The sequence below is a fragment of the Dryobates pubescens genome, chromosome 39 (assembly GCF_014839835.1).
Source record: "Dryobates pubescens isolate bDryPub1 chromosome 39, bDryPub1.pri, whole genome shotgun sequence".
Lineage (NCBI taxonomy): Eukaryota > Metazoa > Chordata > Aves > Piciformes > Picidae > Dryobates > Dryobates pubescens.
The window spans coordinates 1,988,998-2,012,622 of record NC_071650.1 but is presented as its reverse complement, the minus strand read 5'-3'; the positions used below and the strand labels follow the sequence as shown (position 1 = coordinate 2,012,622).

At 49.8% G+C, this 23,625-nt stretch overlaps 1 protein-coding gene across 1 annotated transcript in view; it reads left to right on the top strand.

Annotated features, from left to right (window-relative positions):
* Positions 1 to 21,598, top strand: part of SPRED2 (sprouty related EVH1 domain containing 2) — an 82,283-nt gene extending 60,685 nt beyond the window's left edge. Inside the window, exons 5-6 of the mRNA XM_054177291.1 lie at positions 19,682 to 19,831; positions 20,704 to 21,598. Of these exons, the coding sequence (XP_054033266.1) occupies positions 19,682 to 19,831; positions 20,704 to 21,354 (801 nt within the window). The 3' untranslated portion in view covers positions 21,355 to 21,598. The remainder of the gene's footprint in view (positions 1 to 19,681; positions 19,832 to 20,703) is intronic.
* Positions 21,599 to 23,625: the final 2,027 nt, after the last annotated feature.

The following is a 23,625-nucleotide window of genomic DNA, read 5'->3' as shown; positions in this document are numbered from 1 at the left end:
GGGGCTTTTCTTCCTTAAGGTAAAGCAAGAGAAAGGAAAAAAAGTGCCTTTTGAAGGAGCAGAGCTCTGTCTGAGGCTGGTGGGGTGCAGTGCTTAGGTTGTCACCATGAGGAAATCCTCCTTCTTTGCTCTGGGAGGCTGAGGCAATGGTCACAGCACTAGGACTAGATGGCCTTACCTATTTGCTTCTCCCAGCTCAGCAGCCAGCTGTGCTCTGCATGCATGACCAGAGGGTTCTCTGCTTCTAGCCACATCCTCTGATGCCTCACTTTTGGGCTTGCATTGCAAACCACAGCTATTCTAATTCAGATTTTAAAAGAACCAACAGGGGGGGTAGGGGGGAAAGGCACTTGCCAGGAAGAGGGAGAGAGGGAGATTCACACACAGAAAACAGCAGACTCAAATTCCTCCCTCAAAGCAGAAAAAAAATAACAAGAAAAAGCAAAGCCTTTTGTTGTCTTTGAGCAATGAGCTGATGAACTGAACTGAGATTTATTCATAGAATGGTTTAGGTTGGAAGGGACCTTAAACATCATCCAGTTTCAACCCCCCTGCCATGGGCAGGGACACCTCCCACCAGCCCAGCTTGCTCAAGGCCTCATCCAGCCTGGCTTTGAACACCTTCAGGGAAGAGGCAGCCACAACCTCCCTGGGCAGCCTGTGCCAGTGTCTCACCACCCTCACTCTCAAGAATTTCTTCCTAATCTCCAGTCTCAATCTCCCCTCCTCAAGCTTCAATCCATTCTCTTTCATCCTATCACTCCTAGCCCTTATAAAAGTCCCTCCCCAGCTCTCCTGTAGCCCCCTTCAGGTACTGGAAGGCCACTCTAATTTCTCCCAGGAGCCTTCTCTTCTCCATGCTGAACAGACCCAACACTTGCATCCCGTCCCCATGGGGCAGATTCTCCAGCCCTCTGATCTTCTTTGTGGCCTCCTCTGGGCCCACTCCAGTAGTTCCATGTCCCTCATCTGCAGTCTCTCTCCTTCGTTCATCCTGGCTTTGAACACCTTCAGGGAGGGGGCATCCACAACCTCCCTGGGCCACCTTCCCCAGTGCCTCACCACCCTCACTGTCCAGAATTTCTTTCTGATCTGCAGTCTCAATCTGCCCTCCTCCTGCTTCCATCCATTCCCTCCCCTCCTATCACTACAAGCCCTTGTCAAAAAGTCCCTTCCTGGCTTTCTTATAGGCTCCCTTCAGGTACTGGCCAGCTGCTGTACTGCCTCACTGGAGCCTTCTTTCCTCATCCTCTCACTTGTAAGCTGTCCCTTTTTTTTTTCCTTCATTCATTCTTTTTGCCCCTGACTTTTTTTAATTCCTTTTTTTTTTCTTCCAATTTAAACTTTGTCCACAACAAATTGATGGCACTCAATGGGAGCAGGTAATGATGCTCAAAGAGATCTTGCCTTGATCTTCTCATCCACATCATTGATAAAGATGCTAAAGAGAAGCAGAACAGCTCTGTGTTGCTGTCAGATATTCCAAGCCTTCCTGTCGTGTCGTTCTTACGTAGCTAATTATAGCAGTGACTTGGATGTACTGAGCTGCTTTGCTGAGGGTAAGCAATTTCTCTTGTCACAATTCTTCCTCTCAAAGACCATTTTTGTACTGTGTTTTCTGGCTCTGTACCATTCCCACATGCAAACATAGTTGATCCTGTGCTGGGATGGGGATATATCCTGCAGGAAGCTGAAACCTGATCTTTTGCTGCGATGGAAGTTTCCTTATAGCTGCGTCCTGCCAGAGCTTGTAAGTGTTTTAATTTGTGCACCAGTTAAGTGCTGAGTTCTCAGTTTGCCCCAGCACTTCAAAGGAGGTCTTTCCTTCTTTCTGTCTGTCTGTCTTTCCCTTTTCAAGACAAACTTTCCCCTTTCCTTGTGCTTAAATGATGATGTGGTGGCACATTTTAATGCTCCAACTCTCTGGTTTATATTCTGTTTAATCATTTTGTTGCGTTCTAGTTAACTGTTTTCTGTAACCAGACATGCATTCATTTAAGTAATCTTCAGATTACCAGAAAGCCTCTTTTCTTGCAATATTCAGCCCCTTGAGGCTTCAGGATGAGAAAGTTCCCCAGCAAACCTGCCTGTAGGATGAGAAAGTTCACCAGCAAACCTGCCTGTAGGATTCCAGGGCCAAAAGTGAATCTGCTGTAGTCTCTGGGAGATGTATTCACGATCTGAGTGTGTCATGGCACCATTTCACACCTGCAATCAGCTAGCTGGCTGTTTGCCTTCTGAAGAAAACCTAATTAGGCTGTGTAATAATCAACTTAAACTGTGTGATGAGTTAAAGTGTGTAGCTGTTTAGGAGCATGTGCCCTTTTAATTCATCTAGAGCTGAATGCTTTAGTGCATTTGTGTGCTTAAGGCACAAAGGTGTCAGACACACAACACAGCCAAGATGAAATTGCCCTTTCTTAATGTACAGTAGAATGGAGGGGGCAGAGATGTTCTCCTTTTTCTTCTTCTCTATTTTTTTCAACCTGTTTAGAAGCATTAATTTTTTTAACCTGTATCAGTTTACTAGCAGAGTGTGACCAGTCGAGGGAGGTTCTCCTGCCCCTCTGCTCTGCCCTGGTAAGGCCTCCTGGAATCATAGACTAGAATCATAGAATGGCTTAGGTTGACAGGGGTTTAGGAATGGTGGGTGTCAAGATGGAGGGGTCAGGCTCTTTTCAGTGGTGTCCTGTGATAGGACAAGGGGCAATGGGTTCCAAAGATGGAATGCAGGAGGTTCCATCTCGGTGTGAGCAGAAACATCTTTACAGAGAGAGTGATGGAGCACTGGAGCCGGCTGCCCAGTGAGGTTATGGAGTCTCCTTCTCTGGAGACTTTCAAAACCCACTTGGATGTGTTCCTGTGTGACCTGCCCTAGGTAATCCACTTTGTCAGGGAGGTTGGACTTGATGACCTCCAGAGGTCACTCCCAACCCCCACCATTCTATAATTATGTAAGGAGGACCTGATCTGAGGCAAAGTGCCCATGAAAAACAAGTTATTTCCCAGCCAGCTTAGTCCCCCCCACCTAATTATTGCAGCACAGATATGCCAAGAGCAGAGCTGGTGAGAGGGAGCAGGAATGGGGTTACAGGGATTATCTTAGTGCTGTACATGGAACCACAGCCTTGGGATGGAACAGGATCCCCAGGGAGGTGGTTGAATGCCCATCCCTGGAGGTGTTTCAGAGAGGCAGAGATGTGGTTCTGTGGGCCATAGCTTAGCCCCAGCCTTGGCAGAGTTAGTGATTGGTTGGACTGGATGACCTTGAAGAGCTTTTCCAACCAAAACCAGTCTGTGATTCTATGATGCAACTTGACTGATGCATCATTATCCAGCACCACTGAGAGCCAGTGGAGAGTGGTTCCTGCTGTTCACCTTTTACCAGCATGGTTGTCCCCATGCTGGGGCAGCCCATTGAAGTGAAGCCAAAACTAGCCCTATGAGAGAAAGCAGATATTTTTCCAGTGGTGTAGTTCCTTGGATGCTGTAGGGCCAGAGAAGCAGAAGCACTGAGGGCAGTCAGCAAAGCAGTTGGCAGAAAGCCTCTGCCACCCCATAATACTCGCTGTGTGCCTGAAATTCATTGCCTGCCCTTCAGCCACGGACATACTGCAAGACAGCTTCCTTGCAGCCCTGTGCTGTGCTTGCTCCCACGATACAAGGTGGTTATGTTACTTGTGGCTTGTAATTCCTGCCATTTTACTACGTCATGTTGCTGCTGCAAACATTCATCCTTCGATGGAGAGCAGGCTGCCCACCCAGCTGGCTGAATCCCCAGCCCTGCAGGTGTTCCAGAGGCAGAGAGGTGCTGCTGGGGGCCATGGTTTAGCACCAACCCTGGGAGAGTTAGGGAATGGGAGAGTTAGATGCTGGTTGGACTGGATGATCCTAAAGGTCTTTTGCATCTGAAATGATTCAGTGATTCTGTGACTGGGACAAGGAGAGGACAGGATGGGTGAGGTGGTGTCACAGGGGGTGTGCTGTGCCCATATGTTCTGTTTTTACCTTGAAAATCCATAGTTGGTATTTCTGTAGTTTTCCAGTAGCTTCCTTCTTTGATCTGGGCCATGCAGTTAGCCTCTGTAGCCTCTAGTCCTTTTGTTTGGCTACAGGGAGCTTGGAAATTCCCCAAAGACAGAACAGCTTAACTTTTCCCATCTTGCACTCATGTGCAGCCTAAGGAGGTTACTTTCAGCAAGCACTTCTGTTGGCAGGCTACAGCAAAATGCTTTGTCCTGGGGTGCTCCTGGGAGGAGGTGCCAGGAATGCTGACTGGATTTGGGGTGTCTTGCCTGGCCCTGGGCGATGTCTCTGGAGGTGACACGGCAGAGCAGGGTGTTAACATGGCTGGGAAGAGTCAGCCTTGGCAGCCAGGGCACAGAGCAACGACTGACAGCTTCAGAAAGGATTAGGGAATCACTGCCTGGCACACAACCCAGCAGCGCTGGTGTGGCCAGAGGGATGTGGGTCGGGAGCTGAGCAGGCACAGCCGTGCTTGGCCCTGGCATCCCAGCCTCACTGCCTGATTTAGAGGAGGGAAAGCATTTGACTGCTGGTGCCGAGCTGGAACATCTGCTTGGCAGGGATATGAAAGGGGCTGAGTCGGAACCACAGAGCAAATGACTACGTTGCCCTCCTCTTCGTGAGGGAGCCTGTAATTTCCACGTGCTGTTTAAACACTGGCAGATCTGGTTTGAGTCTGTTGCTTCATGTAACAGGCAGAAAAGGGAAGGAAAATGAAAAGGGAAGGAAAATGAAAAGGGAAGGAAAATGAAAAGGGAAGGAAAATGAAAAGGGAAGGAAAATGAAAAGGGAAGGAAAATGAAAAGGGAAGGAAAATGAAAAGGGAAGGAAAATGAAAAGGGAAGGAAAATGAAAAGGGAAGGAAAATGAAAAGGGAAGGGAGGAGGAAGGAAAGGACAGAAAGAAAAGAGGAGAGGGAAGAAACCCCGAAACACAAAGAGTTCAGGTTGCTTGGAGTGCACACCTGAGTTTTGCAAGTTTGACCCTAATTTGGTTGCATCCTCTCCAAAATCCTCTGCTTTTTGGTTTGGAATTGTGTGTGTGTGTTGTTTGGTGAGAGTTTGTAATGGGCAGTGAGTTTGGTAATGCTGAACAAGGAAATGTGCTGGCACAGGAGGCTTCAAGAAGGATTTTTCCTTTAAAGTGACAGGCTCAACCTTTCACTCCTTCAAAGAAAACTCCCAACACTCTCCTGACTGAGAAAATGCTGCAGGATGGTGTTCCCTCTGTCCCCAGTACCTGAGGACAGGCAGCAGAACACAGAGAGCGTTCTCAGGGCGCTCAGAATGGAACCTCTGCCCGGTGCAGAAATTCATCGCCAACAACTGCATCTAAACAGTCCTGCTTCCTCCCCTCACCTGCCTAATGTGTTTTGCCAAGGGCCTGCCCACCCCTTGCCTCACAAATATTTCATGCAAAGTAAATCAGAAGTGATTATACAAAGCAGTTGATCTGTCTGCAGAATCATAGAATCGTGGAACTGTTAGGGTTGGAAGGGACCCCAAGGAGCATCCAGTTCCGTGCCATGGGCAGGGACCCCTCACACTACAGCAGGTTGCACACAGCCACAGCCAGCCTGGCCTGAAAAACCTCCAGGGATGAGACAACCTGTGCCAGTCTCTCACCACCCTCATGGGGAAGAACTTCTTCCTGACATCCAGTCTGACTCTCCCCACTTCTAGGTTTTTTTCCATTCCCCCAGCCCTATCATTCCCTGACACCCTAAAAAGTCCCTTCCCCAGCTTTCTTGTAGGCCCCCTTAGGATACTGGAAGGCCACAATTAGGTCTCCTCAGAGCCTTCTCTCCTCCAGGCTGAACAGCCCCAACTCCCTCAGTCTGTCCTCATAGGAGAGGTTCTCCAGCCCTCTGCTCATCCTCGTGGCCCTTCTCTGGACACACTCCAGTACCTCCAGATCTTTCCTGTAATAGGGGCTCCAGAACTGGACGCTAGGAAGGAGGAGAAGGAAGGAGAACGAGAAGGAAGGGCAGAAGTGACTAAGTACCACAGTGATTTGAAGCAGAGCCTGATGCATTTTGCAGTGCCTGTGAAGAGGGTATTTTAAAAGTTTTGCATCAGCTGTTGGATGCTATTTTGGTGATGAATTCCAGCTAAAATAATGTGGATGCTCATAACTGTGTGAATAAATGACCCCTAACTGCCTTCTTAAAATATCCTGTCAGCCTGCTATGGGAAGTTTGCATTTAACTGGGTTTTTTCCCCCCCTCCATTTGTAACCTGGTGTGTTACACAGGAGGAGTGTGCTGCTAAACTTGGAGCCCTTAGGGCTGGATTTGTGCATAGCAAAGACATGGATTAGGTGCACTGATTCTTTCAGTTTAGGTAATCTGATCTTTATTAGCATTTTATAAAGAAGATCTTCCCTGCTGGGAAGCAGCTCTGTGGAGAACAACCTTGGGGTGCTGGTGGGCAGCAAGTTCTCCATGGGACAGCAACGTGCCCTTGCAGCCAAGGGAGCCAGGGGCATTCCGGGGGGCGGCAAGGAGAGTGGGGCCAGCAGGGCTCAGAAGGTTCTGATCCCACTCTACCCTAGTGAGAGCACTCCTGGAATACTGTGTCAGATTTTGGGCTCCCCAAGGTGAGAGAGACAGGGACCTGCTGGAGAGAGTCCAGTGGTCCAATGGAGAGCCACAGGGATGCTTGAGCATCTCCCCTGTGAAGAGAGACTGAGAGCCCTGGGGCTCTTTAGTCTGGAGAAGAGAAGACTGAGAGGGGATCTATCAATATCTAGTGGAGGGGGCCATGCTCTTTTGGTGGTGCACAGTAATAAGACAAGGATCAATGGATGCAAACTTGAACATAGAAGGTTTCACCTCAACATGAGGAGAAACTTCTTTACAGCGGCTGCCCTGAGGGGTTGTGGAGTCTCCTTCTCTGGAGACTTTCAAAACCAATCTGAATGCATTCCTGTGTGGACTACCCTAGGTGATCCTGCTCTGGCAAAGGGATTGGACTTGATCTCTGGAGGTCCCTTCCAACCTCTAATGTTCTGTGATTTTCTTTTTCACTCCTCCCTTGGACATTCTCATGTCACAGAGCTGAGATTCATTGGTGAGGCCTTCTGTTCATGGCTGCCCTCAGCAGCAGTGCAGGCTCTCGCCACCCGCTGTGCACAGCCAGTGTTTTAACACTCCTACCCTCAGCTTTGCTCCTGTATTCCATAGCATCCCTACCTGGAAAAGAAAAGCTTTTTTTCAAAAGGCAAGTTTCTCAGTGGCATTACAGGTGCTGAGTTCCCTGCTGACCACTTAAAATTGGGAGCTAGTGCTTTCACTGCCTCAGATGGATCACAGAACGGGCTGGGTTGGAAGGGACCTCCAAAGCTCATCCAGGCCAACCCCCTCTGCAGTCACCAGGGACATCCTCAACTAAATCAGGTTGCTGTGATCCCTGTCAGGCCTCACATTGAGTATCTCCAGATTCATAGATTGCATGGGGTTGGAAGGGACCCTCAAAGGCCATCTTGTCCAACCCCCTGTACTCAGCAGGGACACCTCCCACTAGATTAGGCTGCCCAGGGTCACTTCAAGTCTGATCTTCCATGTCTCCAAGGACAAGGCCTGTGCCAGCATTTTCCCACTCTCATTGTGACATACATCCTCCTGATGTCCAAATTTGTTGCAGCAATCTTGGTGAGAGGGTCAAAGATGAAGGGATTTACAGGAGGAGCCTAGCACCCATCTCTCTCTCCAGATCCCCCTGTCTCTACCCCCTTCTTTGCCTGGAGACCTTCCTGTGCCATCAGGGCACAACCCTCTATGAGTGGTCAACTGAGGTCAGGGAATTGGTACCAAAATGATTTGGGGCTGGATTCCTGTGGTTTCTCCACCCAAGCATGCACACAGAGCAGGTGTTGGGACTGATGGGAGGGAGTTAACAGGTTCCATCACCCCACCACAATAATATGGCCCTCAGTGGCTGTCTCTCGTGGCCTTAGCAGAGGGCAGCTGTGGTAACGTGGCTAGTGTTACTTGTTAGAGGAGGGAGGCTCTGCTAATCTGCTGAGAGCTGTGCAAACACAAATACTGGGCAGCTGATCATCCCAACAATGCTGTAGCCTGCTCTGAGGTGTCATTTCCACTGCATAAACAGATTAACAGAGCCCTTCGTGCAAAAAAGGCAAAGCATGCCTCTGCTCCCCATGATTCTAAGCACTTGGTTGGTTCAAACCATTCCCACATTTAGGTAATAAGGTCCCACCAAAGCCATGTAGCTCTTCTCAGCATGGAGAGATCCAATCAGGCCACAGCAAGGAGGAGGTAAGGGAAGGAAGAAGGACAGGCTCTCCAGATTCACAAATTGCATTGTGTTGGAAGGGACCCTCAAAGGTCCTGTTGTCCAACCTCCATGCACTGCATTTCCATGTCTGACAGGGGCCTACAGGAAGGCTGTGGAGGGACTGCTTAGATGAGCTTGGAGTGATGGGACTGGAAGCAGTGGTTTGAAACTGGAGCAGGGCAGATTTAGGTTGGACATCAGGAAGAAGTTCTACACAAGGAGAGTGGTGAGATACTGGAACAGGTTGCCTAGGGCTTTGGTTGAGGTCCCATCCCTGGACACATTCAAGATAGATTCAACGTGGCCCTTGGCAGCCTGATGGAGCTGGAGGTGTCCCTGCTCATTGATGAGGACATGAGCACCTCATGGGTAGGCAGAGTGCATCCCACTGGGGAGCCACCCCAGTAACTGGGGCTTGTGGTTTGGGGGCTTTCCCCTTAAAACATTCTGGGTTTGCCTTGCAAGTACCTGATGAAAAGACTTTTCCTTCCATTGAAACAGTGCTCTAGCCCAACAGGACACTGAGGACAAGGTGAGGGACATCTGGGAGGGAAGAAATTGGTCATCACGAGAGTGAGGAGACGCTGGAATAGGTTGCACAGAGTGATTGTGGCTAACCCCTCCCTGGGAGTGTTCAAGGCCAGGCTGGATGAGGCTTTGAGCAACCTGGTCTAGGGGAAGGTGTCCCTGCCCATGGCAGGGCGGGGGCTTGGAACTAGATGATCTTTAAGGTCCCTTCCAACCCAACCCATTCTATGAGTCTATGTTTGCTGTCTCCCTCTATGAAATCAGAAGTGCTGTCTCCCTGTAGGCTTTAAAAGCAAGCAAACAAAAAAAAGCTGGAGGGGAAAGGAGGGCCTAGTTTTGGCAAGGTTAAACTGAGGGAGTTCTGAGAGACTGTGTTTTATCTTAATTTCTTTGAAAGGTGGAAGTTTTTTTGCCATGCATCCAAAATAACTCTCAGACTTCTTTTTTGTGACGTTCATAAGCAGCAGAGGCTCTGCAGATAAACCTCAGATGGGTGCTGTGCTGAGCGCTGCTCACTCACTGGAGCTTTGCACCAGCTTTATCGTGCTTCCTTTCCATGGTGATAGCACAGCTGTGTTTTCCCTGATTTCAGTGAGTGAAAAGGGCCAAGCAAAGAGGAGCTGGCTTGTGCTGGGCCTCCCATGGGAGCACACCTGGGCAGAGCACGCAAGCAGAGGGCTCCAGCTGCCTGCTGGGAGCTAGTGGCGCAGGCCCGAGCCGAAGGTGGGCAGGCTGTGGGCGGTGGGGAGGCTGCAGTTTGCTGCCTGTTATTTTTCCAGGCTCATCCCCAAGCCATGAATTGGTGAGGGAGGTGGGTTTCTTGTCCTGGGGGTGGTGGGTTTCTTGTCCTGTCCTGTCTTTCCAGGTGGCAGTGGGCTCCTCTGTAACATGTCCAGGCTTGGCAAAATTAACGCAGGAGCTGCTGCGAGGAGGTTTTGCTGTTCACAGAATCACAGAACGTTAGGCATTGGAAGGGACCTCCAGAGATCATCCAGCCCAGCCCCCCTGCCAGAGCAGGAGCACCCAAGGCAGTGCACACAGGAACATGTCCAGGCAGGGTTTGGAAAGGCTCCAGAGAAGGAGACTCCACAACTTCTCTGGGCAGCCTGCTCCAGGCCTCCAGAAGCCTCACACCAAAGAAGTTTCTCCTCATGCTGAGATGGAACCTCCTGGGTTCCAGCTTGGACCTGTTGTGCCTTGTCCTACCACTGAGCACCACCAAGAGGAACCTGGCCCCTTCATCTTGACACCCACCCCTCAGATATTTGTAGACATTGATCAGATTCCCTCTCAGCCTTCTCCTCTCCAGAGCTCCAGGTCTCTCAGTCTCTCTTCACAGGAGAGATGTTTAACTCCCACAGTCATCCTCACAGCTGAAGATCAAGTCCAACTCCCCTGCCAGAGCAGGATCACCTAAAGCAGATCACATAGGAACATGTGATCCAAAGCTGCTGCAGAAGGCTGCCTTGGTGATGAAGAGACCTTGAGCCTCCACCAAGTTTTGCATTTCCACACTGCATGTCTACAGTCCCTTTCTGATGTGGGTGCAGCACTGAGCAGGCTTGCACAGCAGTGGGAGCTGAGTAAAGCTGAGTGTGGCAACAGAGAGCAGGATGGTTTGCAGAGGGCTTCTGCTTTGCAAAGGCCAGGCTGGAGAGGCACTTTTTACAAGGGCTTGTAGTGTGTTGTGGGTTTGAGGACAAGAGAGAATGGACTGAAGCTGGAAGAGAAGAGATTTAGACTGGAGACTGGGAAGAAATTCTTTTCAGTGAGGGTAGGGAGAGCCTGGAACAGATTGCCCAGAGAATTGTGGGTGCCCCCTCCCTGGAGGTGTTCAAGGCCAGGCTGGACAGGGCCTTGAGCAACCTGGGCTAATGGAAGATGTCCCTCTCTGCCATGGTGGGGTGATTGAAGCTAGATGATCTTTAGGGTCCCTTGCAGCCCACAGCACTCTATGATCCTATGCCTGGCAGGGCTTCCTCATTCCTTTGGGACCACTATTTGCAAAACTGCTCAGCATCATGATCCTTCTGCTTCCCCATGTCCTCACCACCTCTTGTAACCATTAAAATCCTGCAGGGGAGAAAACCAACCAACCAACCACCTCTTGCCTTGACCCACTGTTATTTTTGACAGCCAATCTGTGAATGCTTTAGCTCACTGAGAGCAGTACTGCAAGTTACAAGGGGCAGAGCTCTGCAGTTTTCCTCTGGCAAACCATTTCTGACAAGCTGCATTGCTTCGTGTCGGGTGGTGAGACACTGGCACAGGTCACCCAGGGAGGTGGTGGAAGCCTCATCCCTGGAGGTTTTTCAGGCCAGGCTGGATGTGAGCAACCTGCTGTAGTGTGAGGTGTCCCTGCCCATGGCAGGGGGGTTGGAACTGGCTGATCCTTGAGGTCCCTTCCAACCCTAACAATTCTGTGTCTCTATGATCTTGAGCTGAATCTGCTTTTTCCTAGTCACCCTCAGATGTTGTTTCGTGTGGGTTGAAGCTATTCTGTAAAGCCATTAGAGGCAAGAATCATAGAATCACAGGGGATTCTACCACCTCCCTGGGCAACCTCTGCCAGTGTCTCACCACCCTCAGGGGGAAGAACTTCTTCCTAATATCTAATCTGAATCTCCCCACTTCTACTTTTGCTCCATTCCCCCCAATCCTATCACTCCCTGACACCCTCAAAAGTCCCTCCCCAGCTTTCTTGGAGCCCCCTTCAGATACTGGAAGGCCACAAGAAGGTCTCCTCAGAGCCTTCTCTTCTCCAAACTGAACAGCCCCAACTCCTTCAGTCTGTCCTCATAGAAAAGGAGTTCCAGCCCTCTTCTTATCCTCATGGCTCTTCTCTGGACACCTTCCAGCACCTCCAGATCCTTCCTGTAAGAGAGACTCCAGAGCTGGACACAGAGCTCCAGGTGGGGTCTCAGCAGAGTGGAGCAGAGGGGCAGAATCCCCTCCCTGGCCCTGCTGGCCACACTTCTCTTGCTGCAGCCCAGGCTCTGCTTGGCTCTCTGGGCTGCATGTGCAATACTGCTGGCTCCTCTTGAGCTTCTCATCCCCCAGCACCCTCAAGATGATCAGTCCAGCTCAGGAGCAGGAGAAGGCTTTTCCTTTTTTCCCCTCAACATTTGTTTCTGATAGATGCTTATCTCAGAATATTAGCTAGGCACCTGATTAGCCAGCCATTCTTGTGTAACAAATCCATCTCCAGGAGAAGTAAACTGCAGTAAATGATTAACATAATCTTCTTTGCTAACGACTTCAGCTTCTTAATTTAATGAGTCACTTCAGAAAGTCTGAGGGAGAAACAGGGACACTGCTTTTTTGTTAGTTTGTGGAGGGGGTTGTGGGTTTTTTGCTGTTTGGTTGTTGTTGGTTTTAATTAAGAGAGCGCAGTCATTTGCATGTAGAAGCCTGGTGTTGTTTCTCAAAGCAGCCCTATCACGGAATCACAGCACGTTAGGGGCTGGAGGGGACCTCCACAAATCATCCAGTCCCACTTCCCTGCCAGGGCAGGTCACACAGGAACACAGCCAGGTGGGTTTTGAATGTCACCAGAGAAGGAGACTCCACAACCTCTTTGGGCAGCCCGCTCCAGGGCTCCAGCAGCCTCAAAGAAAGGAAGTTCCTCGTCCTGTTTAGATGGAATTTACTGTGTTCAAGTCGGTGCTCGTTAGCCCTTTGTCACCCTGGCAGGGAAAAAGCTTTTCCCTGAGTTCCCATGGCACCTCCTCTGCTCCAGCTTGTCCCCACTGCCCCCTGTCCTGTCACTGGACATCCCTGAGCAGAGCCTGGCTCCATCCTCCCCACACTGGCCTGTACATCTTTATCAACAGCAATGAGGTCACCCTCAGGCTCCTCTGCCCCAAGCTGAAGAGCCCCAGAGCTCCCTCAGCCTGGCCTCACAAGGAGATGTTCCACTGCCTTCAGCAGCTTCGTGGCTCTGTGCTGGACTCTCTCAAGCAGTTCTCTGAGGTCCTTCTTGAACTGAAAGGCCCAGAACTGGACACAGTATTCCAGATGTGGCCTCACAAGGGCAGAGGAGAGAGGGAGGAGAACCTTTCTCAACCTGCTAACCACTCCCCTTCTAATCCACCCCAGGATGCCATTGGCCTTCTTGGCGACAAGGGCACATTGCTGGCTTATCTCAAAGGTGTGCTTGCTCACTTGCAAAAGGAAATGTGTTGCACAGCTTTTGCAAAGCTGCTGTTGTGGTCATGATTAATGATTCTGTTATCTGAGCAGTGAAACCACAAGACTGCACAACCATCACAGCAATCTCAAGGCTCCAGTACCTGCAGCACACACTTCCCGAAGTGAGGGCATGTTGAAACGAAGTTTTTTACCAGCCTCCCTGTTCCAACAACTTTGTTTTGGGTTCATTTCTCTCCTGTGGCATCTGAGCATGTTTTCCATTGCTTCCCCCCAAAACCAAATAACTGGAGCTGGATTGGTTTCAACAGGCCTTGGAGGATATTAGGAAATATTTCTTCACTGGAAGGGTTCTCAGACACTGGAATGGTCTGCCCAGGGCAGTGCTGGAGTCACCATCCCTGGGGGTACTTAAGCAGCCTGTTGAGCTGGTGCTTAGGGATGTGGTTTAGTGTTGACCCTGCAGTGCTGGGTGGAAGGTTGGACTGCATGACCATGGAGGTGTCTTCCAACTAAATGCATTCTGTGATGTTGTGAAGACAGTGCCAGAGCAGCAGCTCAGTAGCTTGTGAGTTGTTTTTCCCTTGGTGAAGCGGCCTGTCTCTCAAGGCCGTGTCCTCTCTACACATATTCCTGTAGACAAAGTGTGTTGTTGTGGGGTGACTTGCAGCAAACCTCTCCTGTCTTCCCCTCTGCTATCAGCCCTCAAATCTTCACGGTGATGCTGGTGGTAGAAAATCCCAAGCAAGACCCAGTCCTGTTGTGGGGAGACAGAACTTGGTCCCTGTTTCTGACAGAGTCTTGTCATCATTCACTTATGGTGGCACTTTGTAGAAAGTGAGAGTGGCTTTTCCTTGAGAGCATGCCTGGGTTCCACCAGTCACCAGGTGCAGGCTCAGTGGAGTGGTGCTGAGAGAGCAGTAGGCTTCTGAAGGCCTGAGCCTCACAGTGCCTTTGATCCTCAGTCACATTCTTCTTTTATTCTGAGAGTCTCTCTGTGGCTTCTCAAACCACATTTTAACTGTGGGTTCCTTCTGTTGGAGCTTCACCTGAGTCTCTTCAGTGAATGCCTCAATATCTCTCTTCTGAAGGATACCAGAATAATCTTTTCCAACTAATGCTCCTGTGAGCCTCATGATTCAGTAGAGGTGTTCAAGAAATGTGTGGACATGTTGTAGTGGCTATGGTGGTGCTGAGTTGAAGGTTGGACTTGATCTAAGAGGTCTTTTCAAACAGAAACAATTCTATGATTCTATGACTTCCTTCTCTTCTCATCTTCATGGTCCCTTCCCTCACCTACCCCAGGGAGGGTTGGTCCTTTCCCTAACATTCTGTGATTCTCTGGTCTCTTTCCCAGGATGGAGAGACCCAGGCTCTTTAGATGGCTATTGTTGAGAAAGCATCCTTTGTCCTGACCATGGCTCTGTGAGCTTGCCATAGTGGAAATGAGGAGCAGCTGAGGGTTGTTTAACCTGGAGGAGGCTGAGAGGAGACCTCATTGCCCTCTACAGCTCCCTGAAAGGAGGTTGCAGTGAGGTGGGGGTTGGTCTCTTCTCCCTGTTGTCAGTGATAGCTCAAGAGGAAATGGCCTGGCATGCTGTCAGGGGAGATTAAGGTTGGAGATGATGAAAAATTGCTTTTGTGCAAGAGTGGTCAGGCACTGGAACTGGAGGTGATGGAGTCCCCATCCCTGGAGGTATTCAAGAAATGTGTGGCCCTGGCACTTTGGGCTGTGGTTTCATGTCTGTGGTGGGGTTGGGTTGATGACCTTGGAGGTGTTTTCCAGGTGAAACAATTCTGTGATCCTATGAAATACCCTGGCTGACACAGGGTAGAGGCAGAACCAAATCTGCAGATAGGCTAGGCTAAATAACCCCACTCCTCCCCAGCCCTGTTCTGCAGACCCTTCACCAGCTCTCTTGCCCTTCTCTGGATCCACTCCAGCACCTCAATATTCAGCAAGGTAGCCCTGCAGACACTGTTTGTCACCCAGCTGCCTTTAGTGTCACCAAGCAGGAGGCAGTGTGAACTTCTTTATGGATGAGTGAGCAGAGCCCTAGTTTGGAGAGCTTGCTTTGTCCCTTCCTGGGTGCTCAGGGGTGGTGTTTGTATTGGCAAGGTGCCCCTCTCAGCTGAGGACACTGAAGGTGGAAATGCAGCGATTTTTGATAAGGTGAAAGCGGAGGCCAGCGCCGCAGCCTCCACAGTCTGCTGCAAACAGGTTTTGTAGCCATGTCAACACTCAGGGAGGAGAGGCCTGGTGGCCCAGCCAGGTCTGAAGGAGGATAAGGTGTGGAGGAAAGCAAGGGCAGATAAGAATTGGGCAAGATAAAAATCACTGCAGCCTCTTTTCCAGTTGCCTGTCACTGTAGTGCTGCCTCCTACAAGAGGCAGTAAACAGCACGCTGCTGGCAGGGGTGGTTCTAGCTCCCAGCTGCCCTGCTGAGATAATCCTGCAGTTCTATCCAGCCTGGCATTCTTCTGTTCATCCAGGAGGCTGAAGGGGTTGCTGGCTAGCAATTGTAGCCGCCTCCACTTGGGTCATAGAATCAAACAGGTTGGAAAAGACCTCACAGATCATCAAGTCCAACCTATTACCTAATACCTAACACCTCCTGACAGCTAAACCGTGGCTCCAAGTGCCATATCCAAGCCTTTTTGGAACACCTCCAGGGATGGGGACTCCACCACCTCCCTGGGCAGTACATCCCAGTGGTCAATGACTCTTTCTGGGAAGAACTTTCTCCTCACCTCCAGCTTAAACTTCCCCTGGCACAGCCTGAGACTGTGTCCTCTTGTCTTGGTGCTGGTTGCCTGGGAGATGAGACCAACCCCCACCTGGCTACAACCTCCTTTCAGGTTGTTGTAGAGAGCAATAAGGTCTCCCCTGAGCCTCCTTTCCTCCAGGCTAAACAGCCCCAGCTCCCTCAGCTTCTCCTCATAGGGCTTGTGCATTTCCCCATGAGCACCCACAATGCTTGTGGAGCGTACCCACAAGAAGCTTGTCCCAGCAAGGTTCAGCCACAGTTGCAGTGAAGGTGAAGTGTCCTGCTGGTTGACACAGCCCTGTGTTGAGGCCCTGCCTCCTTGTTAATTTATGCCAGTCAAAGTTTAACTTTGAGAGCATGCTGCAGGCTGAAGCTCCCTGGGCTGTGAGGTGTGTGCCTTTCTGTTCTGAGAAGCTTGAAGTGCAGCTTGACATAGAATCATAGAATCACCTGGGATGGAAGGCACTTGTTAAGGTCACCTAGTCCAACCCCCCTGCAGTCAACAGGGTCTTCCTCAACTAGATCAGGTTGCCCAGAGCCCCAGTGAGCCTCACATTGAGTATATCCAGGGATGGGGCCCCAACCACCTCTCTGGGCAACCTGTTCCAGTGCTCAACCACCCTCTGGGTCTGCACCACATCCAGCACTGCAAAAGGGTGCTCGTGTGCTCTTGGAACCAAATCCTAACTTCCCTCAGGATTTCCAAAGAGATGGGAAGGTTAATGGTACTGGGAAGTACTTGGCTTGTAGAAATTGCTCCTTGCCTTTTGAATTGTTCTCAGAATGCAAGGGAGTGTCTGGAGAAAAAGAGGCTCAGGGGAGCCCTCCTGGCTTCCTACAGTTACCTGAAACGAGGATGGGAAGAGGTGGGGGTTAGTCTCTTCTCCCTAGTATCAGGTGATAGAATGAGAGGAAATGGCCTGAAATTGTGCCAGGGGAGGTTTAGGTTGGAGATTAGGAAAAGTTCTTTGCTGCAAGAGTGGTCAGGGATTGGCACAGGCTGCCCAGGGAGGTGATGAGTTCGTGGGGGTGTTCAAGAAACCTGTGGCCATGGCACTTTGGGACATGGTTTAATGGCTGTGGTGATTGTAGGTTGACAGTTGGACTGGATGACCTTGGAGGTCTTTACCAGCCAAAGCAATCCTGTGATTCTCTATTGTAGTACCTAAAGTTACAAGTGCAGGGATTAGTTTTGAGGAGTTTACACTCCAGATCTGAAGTGTCTTCGTCTAAAGTTATGAAGGTGGGGCTGGTGATGATCAGAGACTCCTCTCCTGTGAGAGCAGGCTGAGGGAGCTGGGGTTGTTCAGCCTGGAGAAGGCTCCAGGCACAGTACCTGAAGGCAGCCTGCAAGAAGGGTGCAGAGGGACTGTTTCCAAAGGCTTGCAGTGGTAAGACAAGGTGGAGTGGGTTGATGCTGGAGAAGAGCAGATTTAGATTGCTCGTTAGGAGCAGGTTCTGCGCCATGAGGATGGTGGAACACTGCAAGAGGTTGCCCTGGGAGGTAGTTGAGGCCCCATCCCTTGGAGGAGGTATTCCTGGTTAGGCTGGACAGAGCTCTGAACAGCCTGATCTAGTGAAGGATGTTCCTGCTGAGTGCAGGGGGGTTGGACCACTTGACCTTTGGAGGTCCCTTGCAACCCAAACCACTCAATAATGAAACCACTTCACAAAGAGCCTGAGTATTGATGCAGCTCCATTTTAGAGGTGGTGTTAGCTGTCTTAAGTTGTTCTGCTTCTAGGTACTTTGTTTTGTTTGGGGGTTTTGCCAATAAAAGACACAAGCAGCCAAAGCAAAGACTGCATTAAAAGTCTGCTCCTCATGGGTGGGTCAGCCGTTCAACACTCATCCTGCTTGTCAGACCTCTCAGGTAACCCAGCCTGGCTTTACATCACACTGCAAACAGAGCTGTGTGTTTGCTTTCAACAAAGCAAGTTGGGAGTTCAGTGCCCTGCTGGCTCAAGAGGATCAACATCTCTTTTTGTGTGGTGAATGCTCGAAGGTGTGCTCACCTTTTGGGCAGAGCCTTGCCAAGCTTTGTTTTCAGAAGAAACAAATAGGCACAGTGAGGGTTCGTGGAGCGAGGGACGTGTCTGGTACGACTCAGTGATGTTTAGAGAGTGCATTCTTGACAAGGAGAGAAGGTTTTTCAGGTAAAACCTGTCTGCTCCCTCTGCCCATACAACTTCTCTTCACTCTTGAGGTTACATCTCTAGCTAGCTGTTGTGGGAAGTGAAACCTTTGCCTTGGACTCATCATAGCTGCAGCACAGCTTGTTTGTGGAGGGAGATGGAGCATGTGCTCCCCACTGGGCTGGGGCAGAGGTGTGATAATGAACCATCTCCTTGTGTGGTAGGTGACCCATGGTGCACAAACCATCTCCTTGCTTGGTAGGTGAGCCATGGTATGTGAACCAGCTTACTCCTGGGGAGATTCCAATTGGACTCCAGGAGAAAGCTGTTCCCCATGAGACACTGGAATCATCTCCCAAAGGAAGTAGTGAGTTCCCCTACCTTGGGCAGGTTTAAAACTCAGTTTGCTGGGCCATCTAATTTCAGGTAGACTTCTGCCTAGAAAGGTTGGACCAGATGGTCCTCGAGGTCCCTTCCAACCTGGGATTTTGTGGGGTTTCTTAGTTCAAAGCACTACCATGATCTGTGGAGGATGTCCCTGCTTACTGCAGGGGGGTTAGACTGGAGCAGCTTTGAAGATCTCTTCCAACCCAAACCATGATTGTAACTGAGAAGCCACAGCTATTGGCAGCTGCCTGGCTTTGTGTGGTATTCCATTCACCTGGTTGTTGTTGTGTACTGATGTCATTAATTAACCAAAGGGAAGTGCTTCTTACAAGCCAGGGATGTATAAAAGCCCAGGTGACACTCCTTGCATGCAAAGGTGGGTGACAAAAGGATTTTGAAGGAGAGCTGATTGGTCATGCAGCCTCTGATGAACTGGCATTTGGTGTTCAGAGAACATGTGAACAGCTTTCTGCCTTAATGGGACACCTGCAGCTTAACGAACTGGAGCCAGTGCAGAGGAGGGCAACAAAGCTGGGGAAGGGCCTGGAGAATAAATCTGATGAAGAGCAACTGAAGGAGCTAGGGATGGTTACTGTGATAAAGAGGAGGCTGAGGGGAGGCCTCATTGCTGTCTACAACTACCTGAAAGGAGGTTGTGGAGAGGCTGGTGCTGGTCTCTGCTCACATGCAATTAGTGACAGAACAAAAGGGAATGGCCTCAAGCTGCAACTGGGTAGGTTTAGTCTGGGCATTAGGAAAAAGATTCTCACTGCAAGAGTGGTCAGGCACTGGAGTGTGCTGCCCAGGGAGGTGGTGGAGTCACCAACCCTGGATGTGTTTAAAGGTGGTTTGGATATGGTGGTTGGGGCTATGGTTTAGGGGTGACCCTTGCAGAGTAGGGTTCTCAGGTGGACCTGGTGATCCTGAGAGTCTTTTCCAACCAGAATGTTTCTGTGAGTCTGTGATTCCAGTGTTTTTGTAGCTTGGCTAACAAGTAGGGCCCAGCTTGGGCACAGAGATGATGCTCTCTGAGTCTGCCTTCAGGGCTTGGACAATGGCATCTTCTGTCAGAGTTTACCTGTGCTCTGCAGAGGGAGCTTCCAGTGTGAACTCTCTTCATCCCTCAACACCCAGCATAACCACCAGCATGCCAAGCAAAGCTGAGTGGTGCTGGTGAATGCATCACGGGTGGGCCATGGCATATTATTTTTAACTTGTGTGTGTGGCAACAGCTTTTAAGGCCTGGCACAGAGATCTGCCTCTTTCAAGCAGCTCATGTGAAAGCGTTCGAGGTGCCTCACTGCCGCACGCTGCTGGGGTTGCAGCTGAGCACCGAGCTGGCAAGTGGCAAAACATCTGAATGCCTGAAGGGGTTTTTTCCTTCCCCTCCAGAATGCTACAGACAGCTCCTCAAACTCCTCTCAGAAAAGGGAACAGCCTGTGCGGACTTTGGCTTCTCCTGCGTCCTGCGAACACCGAAGAATTTGCACTCGTGGACACCTTCACGACCATTACAGCTCTGACCACTACCATCTAGAACAAGTAAGGTTTCTTCTTAGTGTTGCCACCTGAAGGGCTGTCTGCCATTGCTAAGGCTGGTGTTTGCTTTTCCCTCCACATCCTTAGAAGTCATCCCTTCCCTTTCTGTGTCCAGTTTTGGGCTTCCTGGTTCAAGAGATACAGGGATCTGCTGGAGAGAGTCTAACAGAGCCATGAGCATGACTGGGAGACTTGAATATCTCTGCTGTGGAGAAAGACTGAGAGCCCTGGGGCTAACGGAATCCTGGCCTGCATCAGGAATAGTGTGGCCAGCAGGAGCAGGGAGGTCATTCTGCCCTGTGCTCAGCACTGGTTAGGCCACACCTTGAGTCCAGTGTCCAGTTCTGGGCTCCTCAGTTCAAGACAGATACTGAGATGCTGGAAGGTGTCCAGAGAAGGGCAACAAAGCTGGGGAGGAATTTGGAGCACAGCCCTATGAGGAGAGGCTGAGGGAGCTGGGGGTATTTAACCTGGAGAAGAGGAGGCTCAGGGAAGACCTTATTGCTCTCTACAGCTTCCTGAAAGGAGGTTGTAGACAGGTTGGGGCTGGTTTCTTCTCCCAGGCAACCAGCACCAGAACAAGAGGACACAGTCTCAAGCTGTGCCAGGGGAGGTTTAGGCTGGATGATATGAAGAAATTCTTCCCCAAAAGAGAGGTTGGCCATGGGAATGTGGTGCCCAGGGAGGTGGCGGAGTCACCATCCCTGGAAGTGTTTAAAAAGAGCCTGGAGGAGGCACTCAGTGCCATGGGTTAGTTGGTCAGAAGCTGTTGGGCGGTAGGTTGGACTTGATGGTCTCTGAGGTCTTTTCCAGCCTGGCTGCTTCTGTGAGCTCGCTCACTTCTCTTTCCTCCCTCTCCACCCCTTCCCCCGCAGTCAGTCCCACGCTCCTACCGGCACGTCAACTTCCCGGATGACGAGGAGGAGATCGTGCGCATCAACCCTCGGGAGAAGATCTGGATGACCGGCTACGAGGACTACCGCCACGCCCCGGCACGAGGGAAGAGCTTCGACCCCGACGACGTGGACTCCTACGTGCGCTTCGCCAAGAGCGAGGCCTCCAAGCACGAGTACACTTACCCTTACGTAGACAATTCGGACTTTGACCTGGGTGAAGACATCAAGGGTGCTGTGATAAAGACTCAACCTGTCAAGTTCAAGCCCAGGAGGAAGGAGGATGGTGAGCGGTCACGGTGCGTGTACTGCAGGGACATGTTCAACCACGAGGAGAACAAGCGGGGGCAGTGCCAGGACGCTCCAGACCGTGTCAAGACCTGCATCCATCGAGTGAGCTGTATGTGGTGTGCAGACACTATGCTCTATCACTGTATGTCCGACCCAGAAGGAGACTACACAGATCCTTGCTCGTGTGACACCAGTGATGAAATGTTTTGCCTCCGGTGGATGGCCCTTATCACCTTGTCTTTCATTGCTCCATGTATGTGCTGTTACTTGCCGCTGCGGGCTTGTTACCACTGTGGGGTCATGTGCAGGTGCTGTGGTGGAAAACACAAAGCTGCTGGATGACTACAGATGAGTTGGAGGGGTTCTGTTTCTTCTGTAGTCGGAGGAACACGTTGGTTTTGGAGCACTGAGGTCACTCGTTTTTGATGCAGCCACTGTGCCCAACAGCATCCGGGAACCACCAGTCCTACGTCCAGTCGTCTGGGGCTCACACTGCATTGATTTGCTCATCAAGTGTTCTAACTAAACTAACCTACAGCATAGACTTTTGTATTATTAATCTGTAATCGAAACAGACTGTCTTGTACATGGGGGGTTTTTTTGTTTGTTTGTTTGTTTTGCTTTTCATTTTTTGTTTTGGGGTTTTATTTCCAGCTAAATGGTGGTGGAGTTTTGTAGAGCATCTCCAGGTTGTGTCCATCTTTGCCTCTGCTTCGCTCCACACCGTCGAGCGTGTTTGCAAGCTTTGGCATTTCCAGGAAGGGGGTGGTGTAGTGGATGAAATCTCACTTGGAAGAGATTTTGTTAGCTTGCCCTCGAGTTACCCTGTGTGTATGGAAGGTGTGCTAGTGACAAACCTGTGCCACAACACAGTATTGCTGTCGCTGGTTTTCTTTGGGGTCCTCGTTCTGTTTTCCAAAGCCAAAACAGCCATCAGAGCTGCAGTTTCTCTTCTAGAGTCCATCATCATTTCCTTCCGACACCTGAAATTATTTCCCTGTTCCTCAAGCTCTGTGAACAGAGAGCAAGGCTCAGTTACCATAGTCACATAATGGTTGAGAATCTGGGAAGTCCTCCTTACCCGTAATCATTTCAGACCACTACTTGAAAGGGAAACTTAAATGTTAGGCTGTTCTTTTTTCTTTGTCTTCTTTTTTTTTTTCCTTTCTTTTTTTTTCCTGTCCTTAAGTAACATTGGGGGGGAAAAAAAAAAAACAAAAACAAAAACCAAACTGTGTCTTTAGAGTTCTGCCCAGGAGAAAGGGAATTTCTTCTTTAGCCAGCCATGTGATGATCTGTGAATAAAACACTAAGGTTCCAGATGGGGAAAATCGTTGTTATGCAAAGAATTAACTAACAATGCAATGTCAAAAGCACTATTATGGCAATTCTGGGGAAATGCTGCATTAAGTGGTGGCAAATTGTCTTTGTTTGTTTGTTTGCTGTATCATACATGAGCGTGAGAACATAAGGCGTCCACGGTAGAGATCTGAACAGGTATTGAGAGTCGAAAAAGCCAGGATGTGAACCACCACTTCCATTTCCTGACCTGTGGTCCCAACCCTCCCGATGCTTCCACGTGTCTCGACGTCTCACGTGTGCAACTGGCCTTACTGTGAGCCTCAGCATAGGATCAAGCATATTCCTGTGTGGCCTGCCCTGGGTGATCCTGCTTTGGCCAGAGGGGGTTGGACTTGCTGATCTCTGGAGGTCCCTTCCAACCCCTACCATTGTGTGATTCTGCGTGAGTCTTTGCAGGAGCTGGACTGAAGCATCTCCCTGTTGTGTTTCCCCCTCCCCAGTTCACCACCCAGATTTACCAAGTGGATGCATAAGGGTGCAGGATAAAAATGACTTCAATTGGGATTTTAGTTTGGGTGGTTGGTTGGTTTGGGTTTTTTTTTGGTTGGGTTTAGTGGTTTTAGGGTTGTCTTTTTTTTTTTTCCTTTGTTTTTTTTTCTTTTGACGTCATGTTGTCTTGTGTACAAGGCTTGTAATTAGCTTGGAAAAAGAGTATTTTTCTAATATATTACAAGGAATAGCCAAATAATTTTTATTAAAAAATAAAAATAAAAAATAAATTAGTGCAGTGAGCTCTAACTAGCATAGTACAATCTGAATCCTTTGAGGCAGCTAGGGATTGGCTTGTCAAAGCTGGCACTGCTGTTCCTGCCATAATTTCTTTCTGCAGTAAATTGCCAGTGGGCGCATGTCCTTTCCCTCCCTCTATTGCACATTGACATCAGTCTTAAAAAAAGAGAGGAAGTTTTGTTTTGGTTTGGGTTTTGGTTAATTATTGTTGCTGTCGTCGTTTGTTGTTGTTGTTGTTGTTATTAATTTGCCAAATAAATGTCAAAGGAGCGCTTGCCATTCTTTCTTGGTGGAATGTCCCAACGGTTCCTCTGAGAGCTAATCACGGCTTTTTAGTTAACCATTAATTAAGTATGCGATGTGCTTATACACTATAGAGTTCCTTTAGGTTGAATTCCTAGCAGTTGCTTGGGGGGGTTGTTTGTTTTTTTCAGTTGGGAGGGGGTGGGGGAGTGGGGTGGGGGAAAAAAAAACAACAAAAATCAAGTAAATGAATGATAGTGGAAGAGGGATGAAGTGTTC